The sequence below is a fragment of the Nothobranchius furzeri genome, chromosome 1, assembly GCF_043380555.1.
Source record: "Nothobranchius furzeri strain GRZ-AD chromosome 1, NfurGRZ-RIMD1, whole genome shotgun sequence".
NCBI classification, from domain to species: Eukaryota; Metazoa; Chordata; class Actinopteri; order Cyprinodontiformes; family Nothobranchiidae; genus Nothobranchius; species Nothobranchius furzeri.
The window spans coordinates 109,537,024-109,554,449 of NC_091741.1; the positions used below are offsets into that span (position 1 = coordinate 109,537,024).

The window sequence follows — 17,426 nt, forward strand, 5'->3', positions numbered from 1 at the left end:
AGTGAACAAATCCTCATTGACTCCCATGTTAAAAATGCCAAATTTGCAGCAGAAATAAACATGTTTACAGACTGGTCACAAAAAACATTTTAAATTTAATAGATCTAGTTTACATTCATGACACCTCTGAGAGAGTGATTTTTTTGTAACTCTTCTGTTTAAGTAGAATTTAATGCTTAAAAATTTGAATACTGTAAATCCTCTAATATTGGCCTGTATTTAATTAACTGCCGGGTATCACATTTTGGTCGGCGGAGGTGAATAATGGCCGGTAGGGCTGCTCAATTAATCGAATTTTAATCACGATTACGATCTGTGTTTTGAACGATTATAAAAACAAAACAAGCCGATTAATTGCTCCTCCCACTTGCGCTGCCCCGAGTTGCAAATGAAGCGCTCCTCCACAGTGTTGCCAACTTTGACGCTATTTCCAACAGCTTTTCAGACCCCCTTCTTGACTTTTTAAATCTTAAATGTACCTAGCGAACACCTCAGAAACATCTCTGGTAACCCTTAGCTACTTTCTGGATAACTGTCATCGACATTTCCTGCAGGTTACCTAAACACTCCCGCCTGCGCTCCAGACCGTTCTTCAGGACATTAGGAAAGGGAATGATGTAGTGATGTGTCGGTCGCTAAAGAAACAGCTCTCGGAGTCGGCTCCTTGTTGGATTAACCAGAGTGAGTGACACACACCGCACCAGCGGACTCCTGAGCCACTAAAAACGGCTAAATGTGCGTGTGTGGCGCGCTAAACACACGTGCAGCTTGCCCCGATTGCTGTGAGACCGAGTTGGGGGGTGGGGAGGTGCAGCTGTGGTTGGGACAATTGTTACATTAACTGATGGACTTGTAAATAAATAGTTTATAAATAAGCTAGAAATAAGTTCCTCACGCTGATAAATAATAACTAATCTCTCTGAGGACACGGTGCTAGTGCACTCTCCTACAGCACCTTGACACGACTCAATAAATGTTATGCAACATTTTGTGAACATCAATTTATTTGCATTTATTTGTTATAAATGCCACTGCAGTGTTTCCCATAGGAATTTTTCCAGCTGTGGCGCGTAGGGGGGGGGGGGGCTTGGGAGAAATTACGACAAGTCTCTAAATAAAGTAAAAATTTCAAGTGCAGATTGGAGACAACCCATAGAAGCACTGATTTGATCTCATTTCAGAGAAAAATAGAACAGGTCAGATGCACCTAATAAATAAAATTACTAACCAACTCAGGAAACTTTCTTTGCTTCACTGTTCTGGTGCTGAGAATATCACTAATGCGGATCAAAGGAGATACACAGATGAATGCACCTCTTATTTATTATTTGGAGACTGCCTCTGCCAGCTGCAGTAAATGTAGAGATTTTTTCTATTGATACACGGAGTTTACAGAATCATTTTAAATGTTAATAGGGGAAGACTGCAGGAGGGAGCGGTAAAATACAGGGGGTCCCCAGCAAAAACAAGAAACTACGAGTCTGATGAAACCCGCTGGTTTTCCATCAGGCAGTCACGGGGCAGCTCCAACGACCCAGTGGCTTTGCTTGGTCAATGTTATCGAGCCCAGTCCGGCTCGGCCGTGAACGAGCCGAGGCTACGTCGTGCTCTGCTTAAGAAGAGGTGTTATTTTCCCGCTTCAGAAGAAGCGTCCAACGTGTTTTTACGCTTTCTCCGAGACATGTCACGTCGCTAAGTTGTTAGCGCCGTGCGCTAACACGTCAATAGTGCAACATAGCCTGCTGGAAGTTTTAAGGGTTCAGATGATAACACCCGACCTCTCAGGCTGCTCACACATCGATCTTAAGTTGTCGCTGTTGCGCTCACGCCGTAACACAGTATTAGATGCGGTTAAAGTCAGACATGAAAAAATAAAGACATTTTACATGAATAAGTGATGATAAGCCTGGTGGGGGGAGAAAACCCTGTCAAGATCGTCAACACTCGTTTATCTTAATGCTATTGAAACATGTAAACCACAAAGCATTATATCCACTGCTACTTTTCTAATTTTAAACTCAGTAACTTACGCTGTAACTTCACCTTGCCCTGCCTGCTCCTCCTTGCTGCCCGCCGGCTGTGATCACAAGTGACAACATAGTAGTTCCCGCTGCTTCTTTGGGAAACAGCGCAAAAAAAAAACTTGGGATCTTGTAGGCGTGGCAGTGGGATTTCAGTCGTGGCAGGCCGCCACGGCTACGCCTATGTAAGGGAAACCCTGCACTGTATAATTCTTGATGTCAGTGTTTGCAAGATATTCGTATTTGGGTCTGTACTGGTTAGACTTAAATGAGTTAAACCAAGGTCTATAGCCCTTGGGTCATAAACTATGAGCTATAAGTATATTGGTCTTTTTATACTGGGAATCAGGAGTTATTTTAGTGATCATCTTGTTTCTTATTTCTTTTTGTCCTGATTGTGCCCTGAACAATTTTATGACTGAATTAAAACAAATAAAATCAACATAAATTGAAAAATCGTCCTAAATTATCGAGATCTCAATTTCAGTCACCATAATCGTGATTATTATTTTTGCCATAATCGAGCAGCCCTAATGGCCGTTTTTTTTTATTGTGGCCGGGTAGAATGTGGTAACAAGGAAGTACCACAGGGGGGGCGGTTGTGTCATCCGTCTCACTTTTGATTTGCCAGTGATAGACCACGAGGGTAACTTTAACCATGGCAGGTGCGGAGACGAGTAGGAGGCGAATATTTGATATCAAGTTCAAAGCGGATGTGCTGATTATGCTGCAGAACACTCTGGGGAGCAGTAGGGGTTGTATGAACTAGTGACTAGTTGACTTCACCGCTCTGTAGTGACTTTTTATGCCTGTCACCGACTAGTCGCTGTCACGTGATAATGACCGGCAAGATGCAGTCCACGGAAAAGACAGCAGCCTGCTGTCAGCAGGTGACAAGCTCCTGCGCGTCTGGAGGCAACGCGCTGTGCCAGAGCGTCAGCACTGACACCTACCGTAAAACGGACATTTAACTAAATTGTGACATTTACCCTCTTGCAATTTAACCTTCCCCTCACCCCCATCCTAACCTTAACCAGCTTGCGCTTGCAAAGCTCTGATTGTTGACGCGCTCCAGACATCTGCGTCCTGAGCACGGCCACAGTAACGTTATCAAATCAGGTGTCGCCACCTCAAAAACTAATTTAACACGTGATCGTTCATGTCGGCTCATTTCCTTTAATGTTTTCTGTCTTTTATTTGTGCCTGATGTGTTTCGCTGCTGTGGAGCGGGGCACATCACCTTGTCCTCCGGTAACGCACCTCACCGGTGCAGCCGCGCGCACCCCGCTGTTTTTGCGGTTGGTAGATCTTTTAGAACTGCAGTTCAAAGGTAACTCATAAGGTGAATATATATGAACCCAGGTAGCAGTTTTTCTTTAGGATTGAGAGGAGATGCAGGAAGATAATAAACAGACAGGACAGAAAAATAGTCAAATAAAAACAAGTTAGTTTTTGTACCTGGTGGTTGCAACAAACAGACACCATTGAAGGTAATCAGAAGTGAGGAACAGAAAATGAAATAATTATTTTAATGTTTAGAGCGGCAGGAACTCTGAGAGGCTGCAGGCGCATCAGTGAGTTTGCGGCCGCTGCGCAGGGGGAGGGGGGGAGAGGGATGAAGCAGAAACTACCGTTGTTAAAAGAAATGTGTTTAACTTTGAAAATGTGGGCGCAATTTTAATTGTCAAAAACTCCAGCGAACCATTAGTTCATTTTGCTCAAATAGAAATTGAGGCCTGCCTCTAATTCTGGCCCTCCTTCCAATAAAGGCCTGGAGCTTGATGAGCTTGAGTAAAATACAGGCCCGGGCCTGTATTAGAGGATTTATGGTAATTAATGAGCATCCAGGCGACTTCAGAGCTAGCTCAGAAAAAAGGCCTCAGCCTCACGTTAATAGATGTTTGGCCATTTCGACTCTCTGAACTTTAGTTTTTTCTGTGTGTTTGTGTTTGGGTGTTAATCATGGAGGTAGTTGGACAAAAGGGCAAGCTGTGGTTACAAACAGACCATCCAAGCAGTTTCAGCTTCTTTTTATCAGTAAGTAAAATTATATTCATGTACTTTATTTCAATGGGGGAATGCTGTTATTTAACTGCTTGGTCAAACATGTTAGTGGGGCTGCATAAGAATCTTGAGCGGGTGCCCAGCTTCTCCTGTCTCCTGCTTGAGAATAGCAGGTGGATGGCTGTTCCCGTTTCCTGGGGCAGCCGGCCAGCTCAGAAGCGAGGCTGTAGTCATGCTGGTCAATGGTGGATCTCTGAGCGAGACCACAGAAACACTGCCGCTCTTTTTGTAGATGCTGCTTCACTTTTGATTTGCTCAACCACATTTTTCTCGCTGATAATGCTCAAAAAATCTCTATTAGCTTTGGGTTAGCATCTTTGGTGTGTTCTTGCTGTGTTGAAATTCTAATTCCATCTTTTAGTTCTTTTTAAAACACAGAAAGGGTTTATTTACCTGCAACGTTTACCGCTACACCGGTTTTCGTGACAACCCTATTCTGGACCATGGGTCCCCAGAAGAACGAAAAAAATGAATGCAAGTCAGCAGGACTAAAAACACAATTTTTTAATTCCGCTTTTTTTGTGCCATGGATTTCACATGATGTCCATGAATTTTAAAGACACATTTTGATACAAAGAACGTGTTTATTTTTGATTGGGGGGAAATGCTATTTTAGGTTTTGTGTGTACTCTGTCTTTTAATCATGCCAGGACTACAATTGCGCTTCACGAAAGTGATGTCATCGAACCAGACACGGAAAAAACTGAGGGAAAAGGGCTGTAAGTTTAGCAAACTTCCCACAGGAGGAAAAAACCTCAATAAGTCTGGTCATGTTGTAAGTAGCAGCTACTTTGGGGAGAGGAGATTATGCAGTAACGTCATATATGCAACGTTTGTAGTCATGCTAATTACGAACTTTTACAAGCTGATAAATCTCAAAGTACATAACTGGCGTGGTCAAAACACCCATCATTACTTTTCATTTAAATTGCAGTACAACATATGTGTGATCCAGAGTGTAAGGCAAAGCGGACTAGAAAATTTGCGTTTTTAGCCCCGTTGACTTGTATTAATTTTTTTATTCTTCCAGGGACCCATGAGCCGACTGGAAATGGATGAGACTTAGGCTCTCTATAGTCACACACATGCCTTTCGACAGTTGCCACACACTACCAGAAAAACATTAAAAATCAAATGTAAAAATATAAACACCAGGAAAAGTAAAAACCATAAACACCGGTCAATTTTGGTGACACTGTTACATTTTTCAACAACATAACTATTGATAAAAACAATAAACAACTTACCAGTGCTGTTAAATAGCAAAATGAAAGAAAACGGCACATATAAATGAGAAAAAAATAGACGATAACTACTTCGTGGTAGTGGACTGGGCAGGCTTCTTTAAATTCGTTATCTCTAGGTCGCAGCTTGGAATTCCAAGTTTATTGTGTAATTTCCATCTAACTTATTTCGGAATAACAAGTTCCGAGGACAAGGAACACACCGTGCATGTCACTTGGTGGGGGACTCCCTATAGAGGTGTTAAAAAGACAAACACATAGCATTGAGATAAGTTTCACTTTTGATTTGGCTAATTGACACAAGGGGGTACTAAAGCAAGCAAAAACTGAAAGGTATCCCTTTAACGTAAAACAACATAGAGTCGTGACCAAAAACTCTGGAGGCAAAATCATACAGAATATATTTCTTTATTGATAGAACATAGAAACAGTGCAGATCAGGAATGGTGCCATCACTAGGTGGAGTGTCTCAGGTGGCCTTTAACCCTTGCTTGTTCAGTCAGTGCCTGACACTTCTGTTGGAAGAACCTTATTTACCCTGATTTCTGACACAGGTGATTAAATTCCTTCATATGTCACAAAACCAGAAGTCCTGAATTAAAGGTCTTCATCCAGCGGGGGGAGCTGTGCATCCAGCTGGAGGCAAACAGGTGCCCCTCCAAGTCCTTCAGGTTTCGATAAAGACCTGAAACACAGAAGACAGGAGCAAAAGTCATTCAAACCACATTATGACTAAAAAAAAAGCCTGATTCAACTCATAACCATCGTCCAATTAGAATGGAGATGTTTCCAGGCAGAGTTTTAGAGTTTGGATTGTTATGGATTAGGTGTTGAGTGATTTTACTCAATAAATTGTCCAGATGGGTGGGAAGGCTCTCCGAGCAGGTCAATTATTTACTCATATTCAAGGTCAGTTTTTATTTCAGCCAGTTAACAAGTAAAGGGGAATCAGTGATGTTTGCAGGTCAGCAGTCCATCCCAGGGTGAACCAGAGACCAACGTCTGAACACTTCTGCCTCAATAACTGCTGCTTGCCACATCCTCATCTCGGAACATACTTTGTAGATTTAAGGGACCACCTAACCCCCAATTCACACCAGGAGTGTCTGAGGTGCATTAAGACAGCAGCACATCTCTGCTTCGAATGGAAGTAACTATAGTCTATGATTTGATTCGCCCCAGATCATTGCATGGAACTTTTGGGTGCCTCCAAGAAGCACCTTAATCCTAAAGAAAGCACTGTGCTCTCTTTTTGATGCTACACTCTTCAGAGGAGTGTCAAGCTCTGCAGTTAACATTGGCCTAAACAGGAAATCACACACTGTACCAGTATAAAGTAGGGGGGGGGGGGGGTGTCTTGTATTGATGAAAATGTCTGGTTTTTCATCCAGGGGCAGGGATCAAATTGTGGGGGAGCTGGATATCCTACACATCCAGAGAGAGGAAAATGTTTCCACCTTTATTACATCATTAATATGTGCTCTCAGCGTACCGGGGGTTCTTATGAGCAGAGAGCACAGAGAGCGGCAGAGCGCTGATCGTTTGTGTGCTTCAGGCAGCTGCGTTCTGCGCACGGTCCATTCTCAAAGTGGTGCAACCAAAAAAATATCATTATTAACACACGGTCGTTCATGTACTCTGTCTTTTAATCATGCCTGACCCACTCCACTCATCATGTGCTGCGGTGACTCCATCTTACTCATGCAGCATCGAAACGCACACTCCGCTATGCGGTCAGGAGATCCCTTTGATCTGCTTGGTTCAAAAGTAACTGATGAGATGAAAAAGTTAGAATCCAGGCAGCAGGTTTTCTGGAGAGTTTAGAGGAGATGCAGGAAGATGAGAGACAGACAGGACAGGAAATAGTTCAATAAAAACAAGAAAAAAAGCTTGAAAGTAAAATGTAGGTAGCTTTATTTCCACCACATGTTTTATAAAGCAATAAGTTACACACATGTAATATTTATACATCTGATACAATTCAGATCACCTTCAAAACTCAGTCACACACCCAGGGCCGTTTCAAGGCATTTTGGGGGCCAAGGCCAAACAGAACACCCCCCTTGTCACTGGGTTCCCCCACAAGCCTCTGTGTAATTCATACCCTATCGAGGAGTATTAAGTATACATTGTTTGTAAAAACACCTCAGACATTATTGACATGTTCTAATAGTTTCAGGTGAAAAACAAAATTGTTGGACATCTGCTTTTTTTCTAAACTCACACAGATCTGTCAGTAACAAAAATGTCTGAAAGCCACTTTTTGTGGATTCTCTGAAAGTTTCCATGGAGTCTGTGACAAACATTCTTTTTCATTGATCCCACTGACTAATCTCACAGCTGAAATAACACATTCTTAATAATCGGAAGCTTTAACAACACTGTAGTAAAACACAATATATAATCATTATTAATATGAGATTTTGCAATAAGTATGCAAAACATATACATATGAATTGTTTTAGAGCCTTTTTGTTGGCAGAATCTGATATTAATTTTAGCTACAAGCTAGGTGTTCTGACAGAACACCAGGAAAAATTGGGTCCCACCGTGGTTTGTGTGGCGTTGTCATGAGCCCCCTTCAGACAGGCCATGAAAACGGAAATGTTCCGGACTCTGTCCGTAAGACCTTTGTGTCTGAATACAAACATCCGGATAACGTTTTCCGTAATTAAACCGGACGACGCCCCCTAGTAACAGGTCCGGACTTGTCACGGACAAGGTGGCTGCTTCAGACTGGTGAGGTTAAGTTCCGGACAGGGAGGAGGGGGAGGAGGGGACCGGTTGTACGCAGGCTGGAGGTAGGTTGAGGGAGGGAAGAACACCGATCCGAAGGCAGAGGGTAGGGCAGGTTTCACAGCATCTGTCTGCATTCCTTCTTGGAGGAATTTTCTTCTCGCAGCTCAAGGCTACCAGGGTGCCAGATTCAGATGAGGAGAAATTTTGGGGGGCAGGCAGAGATAATTTCCTCTCTGCCCTTCAGTTTTTAACTGATCATTCAGTCTCTCAGTAAATCCAATATTTGGGTTTAAACTTGCCCATACTGTGCAGTGACTTTCTCCAAGATCACATCCATTTTGCGACCTAACACTGGGGTCGCAGCTAGGACATCTAACTTGCGATTCCCCTTGAGCAGCGACCCAGTCTGAGCAGTCTCCACACAGCTGAGACTTTCCATGGGTACAGGTGGCACTCCAATCTCCCACGACTTCCTAATTTTCCAAAATAACGGAAATCCTCCCACTCCAATTAGAAGAAATCCAGTAAATATAAAAAATCCCTGTATCTTCTATGTCCTCCACGGACAGCTGGGAAAGGCATTTAATATCCCACTCTTTCCAGGAATCCAGAATATACTCCACCGGGTGCGTTCCATCCAGACAAGCTGGAGACCCCCCACTCTGTTCTCATTGTTGAAAAAAATCTTGTCAATCGCTTTGACTGACCAGTTGACCAAATCCATGATTTAATAAAAATGTAGTTTTCAGGAGGAATGCACCATGCTTCATTGTGGGGATGGTGTCATTTGCAGTGTTTGATGCTTGCATGGTTGATCCTAACTGAAAATACTTTTCTGGTTGGAGGAGGACTTCAAAGTGAGGACTGACAACAAAAAAGAGATACTGGGGTAAAAAGCACAAAAATAAATGTGGAGTGCCACAGAGCAGAAGCATTACTGCACCCTGGATAACTTTAGGATTTTATTGTTTGAGTTCTTGTTTCCCTAACAACACCAGCTGAGACCGAAAAAGCATCCCCAGTGTAGCGTCCAGAAATGGTCAGTTTTTCATCTACAGCTTGACCTCTTCAGTATCCGGTCAAATAGAGACATAAGTCTTAACTGGAGCCTTTAAACTGCAAGAAAGATAACTGTTGCTTGACCAAGGTCTCTCTCAAGCTTCCTCTTATCTCAGACTGCTTTTCTTCACAGAACAAGAAAAATGAACTTTTCTAATAATGAACAGTTATAAATAATGAAGTGTTAAAATTATGAGATGAAATGAACAATACGGTTAAATGAAATATCTAAATAATCATATAATGAATGGACAGTATGGCTAAATGAAATGTTTTGATTAATCTGTGCCTAAATTAATACGTCTGAAATGAATGCCCTTGCAATAAATATTTGCGTATGTGACTTGACAGCTCACACACTCATACACATGACAAGAAAGTACAATTTCCTCTGTCTGAATGAAGTCTAAAGTTATATGAATGAAAGTTGTGTTAAAACAGTTCAGACCTCATTCAGCAGAGCCCAGAAGTCAGAGTTGGAGTGAACCACCAAACGTAGCGCTGAGACTGGCTGCAACTGCTCTTCAACTCTACCTTCAGTTTCTCCATTCTCAAACACACCTGCAACACAAATCATCATCATTTTAAAACCCATTTGTGGAAAATTAACCAAACATCTGTATCCATCTGCCGGGATCAGCAAACCCTGTCCACAGAAAGGAAACTTTATTCAACTGACAAGAAAGAAAAACGAGTCAAGTTTAGAAAGTTTGGTTTATCAGAATCTCAAAAACCTCTGATTATAAAACACTTAAGCACAGTAAAACTAAAGTTAGAAACCCTAACCCATTAACAACGTAAATCAGATCCAAACCATCAAAAATGCCAGTTCCAGCTGGAGTCATTCATCAGGACCGATGCCTAATGAAGACATCCTCTGAGTCTATCAAACTTAATGCAGGTGAAACATCCAGTTCCCTTTCTGACTGATGTTAACATAAAAACCTAAACGAGCTGCAGACTGTCTGGTGTCCCCTCATGACTAACAGCAGGTTCTGATGGTTTGAACTCCACTAACTGAAAGGAAGTTCATCTGAGACATGCAAAGATTCAGACCTGCTGTTTATGACTTTATTATTAGTAATGACAGAACTCAAGGTTATTGCAGAAGCGTCAGAAGCAGTGACCTCTGAACTTATCTAAAGATGTCAGTACAGTAAATTCCCAGAATACAGCAGGAGAGGAGGTTCTGATGCAAGCTCAGAGGCTCCTCCCACCGGCTCAGGTGTAATCAGACATGTTTTACTGGGTCTGGAGAGCTCCTTAGATCCCAGATCAGGATTAACCAGAGCTGTCAGGATGCAGCTCCATCAGAACTTCTGCTTTGGTTTAGACTGATCTACATTTCCTTTGAAGGGGGGGGGGGGGGAATAGTTAAAGCTGTTTATTTATACTTAGGGACACTTTTCAAGTGTTGATGCCTATGATAAAAAAAACAAAACATATTAGCTAGTAAAGGAGGGGTGTACTGCCAAACTCACAAAGTTTTGACATAAAACACCAGAAAATCCTGAGGAATTCATGTTTTTGAAGTTAGATACCACTTGACCACCAACACAGAGAGAAAAACAATTGTTATCTTTAGCCAACACAAACTCAAAATAAAGACTGTGTTACATATGAAAGTGGTCAATTCTTTACCATCTAACTAACACAACATAACCGTTCATACACATTCAAGGCTGCACCATCTGTCGGGGCCCAGACGCCCAAAACAACCCTTTGCCAACTTATTGTGCCTCACTGGAGACGTAAACAGTCTCCCTCAAAGTTCCTGCCATTTCTGCGTGAAGGCCAGATGTCAGCATTCTTCACTCTGAATAAGTGAAGACTCCATGACTTTACAACCATGAGCTTAAATAATCATGATGAATGGCCAAGATGTTTAAATCAAATGTTTGAATAACCTGTGCTTAAATCAATGAATTTAAAATTAATATTAGAGAGATATAACAGGGTATCTGCAGGTCCTTAAAAAGTCTTAAAAAGTCTTAAATTAGCTTTTCCAAATTTAAGGCCTTAAAAATGACAAATAATCCTTAAATAGTTTCCAAAGGTCTTAAATTACCAAAGACCCAATAAACAAGATTCTTTTATTTCTATAAAATTTTCGTGAATTTCTAATTAGTTTGGCATTTTTTGTGTACGATACTGGCGTAAGCGGAACCGTACACATTCGGTTGGTTGTGAAAGGGGACTATTTTTAGATGAGCATGCTAGTGGGAATTTGCGCCATGGGGAAGACATGGCAACATTAATGGTAACTGGATGGCTAATCCCACATTCACGACGTGGTTAGCACCGGTTCCAGGCAATAGCTGGAAATTATAGCTTAAATTTAATTTTAAAAAATAGCTTAAATTTGGTCAAAGTGGCCTTAAAAAAGGTCTTAAAAAGTCTTAAATTGGGCTCCCTTAAACCTGCACATACCCTGTATAAGGACCCACCTTTCGTCAAGGTTTTTGACAGGTCTATTCTTTGACCTAATGACCCTACAGGTCTATTGTTCTTTGACCTCATGAACTTGCACCCCCCCAGCATAAATCAGATTGACAGGTGTATTGTCAGTAGTCCTTTTTGTGAAGATCTATATGTTAAGAAATGAATGTGGTGTAATGGTGCATGAAATCCCCTGTTGTGAAGATGAGTATTGTTGATCTGAACCATTTTAGTTACGCTTGATAACTGTTTTGTGTTAACCTTAGCCTTTCACACGTGAGACCCTTTTGTCCAGATGTATATTGTTGATCTGCACTGCTTTGAGTCAAGATAACTCTTTTGTGTTAGCCTCACAGTTCCCACCCATCATACGTGAGACCCACAACTCCCATCACCAGTGCCTGCCTTTTTAAAAGCTCAGATTCATTTCAACGGACACTGTCGGTTCTCACACACACACACACACACACACACACACACACACACACACACACACACACACACACACACACACACACACACACACCCATCAACACTTTAAATTAATGTTTGACAACTGCTAGATCTAATTCTGAAATTTACACTCAATTATTGTGACAATTAAACATAAAGAGACCATTTTGTTTAAAGACACATCTGTGAAAACAGATGTATTCATGTGAGCAGTACTGTGTAGCAGAGGGAAATGGAAAATATGGTGGATCAGATGCACAAGTTTACTAAAAGACACCACATCCAGTCAGTTTTGACACGATGGAAACTTGAATTAACGCATAATGAAGTTTAGATAGCAGCTACTTATACAGGCCATTTTTATCACTTCTGGTCAAACCTTCTTTAACCCTTTGCTGTCTTATCATTAGCCAAGCATAAAGTGCAGACGAGCTGAACTGACCCACGCTGTATAGAGCTGTTTCAGGCTGAGTAGTGCCCATCGAATACAGGAGACTTCTAAGTGAGATGGGTCCAGCTCCAGCAAGTATTTTTTCTTTGATCACTGTTGGTTTAGTTAGGGATGACTTAATGAAGGATTAAAAATCCTCCACAATATTTCACCGTGTGGTCAACAGTATAACTGGGTAATCCGTGGACCCCACCCACCCTAAACAATATATATAACAATGCATTTCTCGTTGGATCTACACAGATTGCTTAGGTGACTTATTTTAAATTCAAAATGAAGAATTTTGCCGAAAGCTGCAGGGATTTTCATGTCTTAAGTGTCTGGTTTCCATCTTGGGTCATGGTGCCTCTTTAAATGAGACAAAAATCCTTCCCCAGAGGCTGTAGTTTCTTCAGATCTGCATAGCACACCTATAAGCACATGCTATAATGCAGCTCATTAGGGAAAACCATGACAGCACAAGCTAAATCTTCAATATTCTTAACAAATTAATTCCAAGTGGATTGGAATCAGCAGCCTCTCTAGGTGAAATGGATCAGTCAGAGTTAGCTGGTCAGCCTGCAGGAAGTTTCTGTTAGCACACCTGGGAAATACACCTGCACTCTCTGGTGTATCCCCTCACTGGGAAGACAAAGGGATTACATGTCTCCATCACCTCATCCACAGCTATCAGGTCTCAGCTGTTCACAGGTAGCTGTGACTCAGTAAAACTATAAGTGGTAAACAGATTTGGCCTTTGGTTAACAGGACTGCAGCTTAATCCCATGTTTGTTTGCCAGTTTTTTAAATAATATTTTGTTAAGTTTTTGCACCGTGATAAACAACTCAACAGTAGAACCAAAAGAAAAACACAAAAGAGTCCCATTAAGAACCACAACACTGAGCAGACCCACAGAAGTGGAATAAACACCACAAATAACAGGTATTTACGTTACAAGTGGATCAGTGTACAGAAATATTAACCTAGAAAACCTGACCCTCAGCTCTTTATCAATGACTGCCATATGTCTATGGATAGCTTATCATCTCCTCTAAGTTCAGCTCTTATTCATTCCATTGGAAGAACTTAGAAAATTACAGTATATCAGTCTGACTGTTGGTTTTTCTCTGAAAATGTTTCTCTAAAAATCGCACTTAATAGGTTTGCGGAGTGGGTTGGTGCCCTATAGGGGGAATTCTTTACTTGCTTTGTGGCTGTTAGCTTTTAACCTAGCAGTTAGCGTTTTCAGTTAGCCGACCGTCAATAAACAGCATAAGACAGGACAGCCAACTCTAACACGTCTGACCCTCTTCACACGCACTCATGCCACACCTCCAATATCTCACACAGAAGAATCCCCCCCCCCCCCCCCCCCCCACACACACACACACACACGGGGCGAGACAGTTTTAAAGTTGGCAGCACTGCAAGAAGTAAAAGAAGTTTGCTTTTCTGTTGGCATCACGGTGGATCCTGGAAGTAAAAGTAAGAGTAATTGTTTGGAGGCGAAGCAAAGAGCTAAAACCTACACTAGCTTGACGGAGCTAAAGGAGGCTACAAAATCACAGACTGATTGTGACCTGGCTTTGTTGCCACTGGACTTGTAATTAATATTTTTGTCCAACAGTGTGGACCTTTTTACTTCATGGTTTATTTTAGTATTATTAGCTCATGTTAGTGTTCGCTCATTGTAAGTGCTAGCTACAGCAGACTGCAGCAGGATTGTTTATGATAGTTGTAACTCTACTTTCAACCAGTAGGGTGGAGGAGCAGGAAGCTACTCGGTGTTACTTTAAATATTGCACTTTTTACTCCAGGAGGGAACAACCTGTTATTCATTATGGGAGTGAGATCTGAGAAGCTGTCTCTTTGTCCTGCATGAGCCGACACATCACGCCAGCTTCTCAACGTTAGAAAAAGCCAAGCCACCTTTGACCTTTCGTAAAGTTCTCATACTCAACCTAGGACTTTTTCTTTCCAGATGAATTTAGAGAAGTCCTTTTCAATAACCTTAACTTTCTTTGACAAATATACAGGCAGCATTTGTAAAAACATTAATTTTCATTCACAACAACTTGACTCTCCCAACCCCAGATATCGGTGGGGCTCTCCATCTTGTTCATACTTTGAAACATTTTTACACATCCACTGAAGGTTACTATCAAGTGTGATGTCAATGCATGAGGACATAATAATCCCTAAATAGGTAAATCTCAAGGGAGACCATAGAGAGCAGGAAGTTTGTTAAAGGCGGGGACCATTATCATGACAAAGTGGCAGCACCAAAGGTTTGTTTGTTTAAATCAGTAAGAGAAGGTTTCAGCAGGTGATGTTGGTCAACCATGCTCTGGTTTTGAGATTGTGGATGTCTGTGTTGACTTTTTTGGATACGGTTGGTAGAATGTTTGTTACGCATGGCCTGAACATTCAAATACATGATTAAACCGTGAAAGAATCCAAGTTCTAAGATGTCTGGATAGGTTCTGAATTTTTTCCCCTTTGATTAAACAAGCCCCTCCCACATGCAACACCTGTTCTGTTGCAAACCAGTATCATATTACAGCTAAAAATGCAGAGTTCTTGTGGACATTTTCCCCAAAGAGGTAGATTTAACTTGGGTCTGGAATCTCTGACTGCATGATTGAATATCTAAACAGTGTTCAGCAGTTTCAGAGCAGGCGCCACTGATACTTACCAACAATGATGAAGCCGTCGTCTGATTCTCTGTATTTTGAGGAGGAGCTAGAGACCATCTGGGTCTTTGCTGTGGTCTGAAAGAAAATGTCACAGATGAGTGCGAGCCGAGGCACCTACTATAGCTCACACCAAACTGGTAAAACTTCACTACCAACTCAGAACGTGCCACCATCCACTAAACTGGCTGTTAAGATTAGTTATGTCTGTGAAGCTCCAACCCTGGCTACACCGGGTCATCAGCCCGGTTGTAGCCCACCCTCACCTAACAGGAATGAGCCAGTAAAGAAGATGCGAGTCTCCGTTTCTGTCCAGTCTCATTAACATACACACAGCACCCCATGTTGACAGAAAACACCGAATTTTAGAAATGTATGCAGTTATTTAAAAAGACAAACTAAAATATCACATGGTCTTAAGTATTCAGAGCCTCTGCTCAATATTTAGAAGAAGCACCCCTTTGAGCCAAAACAGCCACGAGCCTTCTTCGTAAAGATGCAACAAGTTTCTTATGCCTGGATTTTGGGGGTCCTCTGCCATTCCTCCTAGCATATCCTCTCCAGTTCTGTCAGGTTGGATGGTGAACGTTGGTGGACAGCCATGTTTAGGTCTCTCCAGATATGATCAGTTGGGTTTAAGTCATGGCCGATGGTCGTGGCTCTGGCTGGGCCATTCAAGAACAGTCACAGAGTTGCTGTGAAGCCATTCCTCTGTTAATTTAGCTGTGTGCTTAGGGCCATTGTCATGTTGGAAGGTAACCTTCAGCCCAGTCTAAGATCCTGAGAGAAGGTTCTTGTCCAGGATGTGCATGTACTTGGCCGCATTCATCGTTCCCTTGATTGCAACCAGTTGTCCTGTCCCTGCACCTGAAAAACACCCCCACAGCATGATGCTGCCACCCCCATGCTTCACTGAGGAATCTTATTTCTCACCATCTCGGGGTCCTTCAGGTGTCTTTTAGCAAACTCCATGCAGGCTTTCGTGTGTCTTGCACTGAGGAGAGGCTTCTGACGAGCCACTGTGCCATCAAAGCCCTGATTGGTGGAGGGCTGCAGTGATGGTTGACTTTCTACAACTTTCTCCTATCTCCTGACTGCCTCTATGGAGCTCAGCCACTGCGATCTTTGGGTTCTTCTTTACCTCTCACCAAGGCTCTTCTCTCTGGTAGCCCAGTTTGTTCAGGGTTCTGGTCGTCCCAAACCTCTGCCATTTAAGGATTATGGAGGCCACTGTGCTCTTAGGAACCTGAAGTGCAGCAGAGATGTTTTTGTAACCATGACCAGATCTGTGCCTTGCCACAATTCTGCCTCCGAGCTCTTCAGGCAGTTCCTTGGACTTCATGGTTCTCATTTGCTCTGACAGGCATTCTGAGCTGTAACGTCTTATATAGGCAGGTGTGTGGCTTTCCTAATCAAGTCCCATCAGTATAACAAACACAGCTGGACTCTAATGAAGGTGTAGGACCATCTCAAGGATGATCAGGAGACATGGAAAGCACCTGAGTTAAAAATATGTGTCACAGCAAAGGGTCTTAATACTTTGGACCATGCAGAGCTTAATTTGAGTCGGATCTTGCTGGAACAAGATCCGGGAACTGTCTTATTTTGATTGGGCGTGTTCTGGAAACTGTTTGCTAGGATCCATTAACTTTCGCCGCCAATTTGAGAGAATTGGAGAAATCAAAATGTCACAATGTAATATACTTTCTTTTTTTAATGATCAGTTCCAAGAACTGAAGGACATGATGGCACTGGAGAACAAATGTGAGTGGTGTGGGTGAGTGTCAAGCTAGCCACCAGGACGTGAGCACAGGGAGGAGGACCTCACAGCTAGCCGCAATCAAGAGGGGGCGCGTAAGGGTTTCACTTATTTTACTTATTGGACTTTGCAGATCAGTTTTTGATAGCTGATCTGATAACAGATTCTACTGCTTTACGATTTATTCTTGTTGAGTTTGCCGGGGCTCAGACCTTGGTCAGTACCAAAGGTTTTGTCTCCGTTCCGGCATCAGTGTTGGCCTAAGTGAACCCGGGTCTCACGTCACTATTTGTGTTCCGGTAACGTTTTATTTACAAGTTAAGCACTGGGACCATGTGATATTTAAGTTTGTCTTTTTAAATAACTCTGCATACATTTCTAAAACTCTGTTTATCTGCCAACATGGTACGTTAATGAGGAAAAAAAGAATTTTATGGACTTTAGTAAATGGCTGCAATATAACAGGGTGAAAAATCGACGAGGGTCTGAAAACTTTCTGTACCCACTGAATGTTTTCTTTCTGT

General features: G+C 42.1%; 1 protein-coding gene across 3 annotated transcripts in view; it reads right to left on the reverse strand.

Annotated features, from left to right (window-relative positions):
• Positions 1 to 5,721: 5,721 nt before the first annotated feature.
• Positions 5,722 to 17,426, reverse strand: part of LOC107386978 (alpha-1,3-mannosyl-glycoprotein 4-beta-N-acetylglucosaminyltransferase A) — a 39,804-nt gene continuing 28,099 nt past the window's right edge. For all 3 annotated transcript variants that reach the window (XM_054738879.2, XM_015961730.3, XM_070553102.1), the window contains 3 exons: positions 15,146 to 15,221; positions 9,576 to 9,688; positions 5,722 to 6,014 (listed from right to left, as the gene is read on the reverse strand). In XM_054738879.2, coding sequence (XP_054594854.2) covers positions 5,997 to 6,014; positions 9,576 to 9,688; positions 15,146 to 15,221 — 207 coding nt within the window. In that variant the 3' untranslated portion in view covers positions 5,722 to 5,996. The remainder of the gene's footprint in view (positions 6,015 to 9,575; positions 9,689 to 15,145; positions 15,222 to 17,426) is intronic.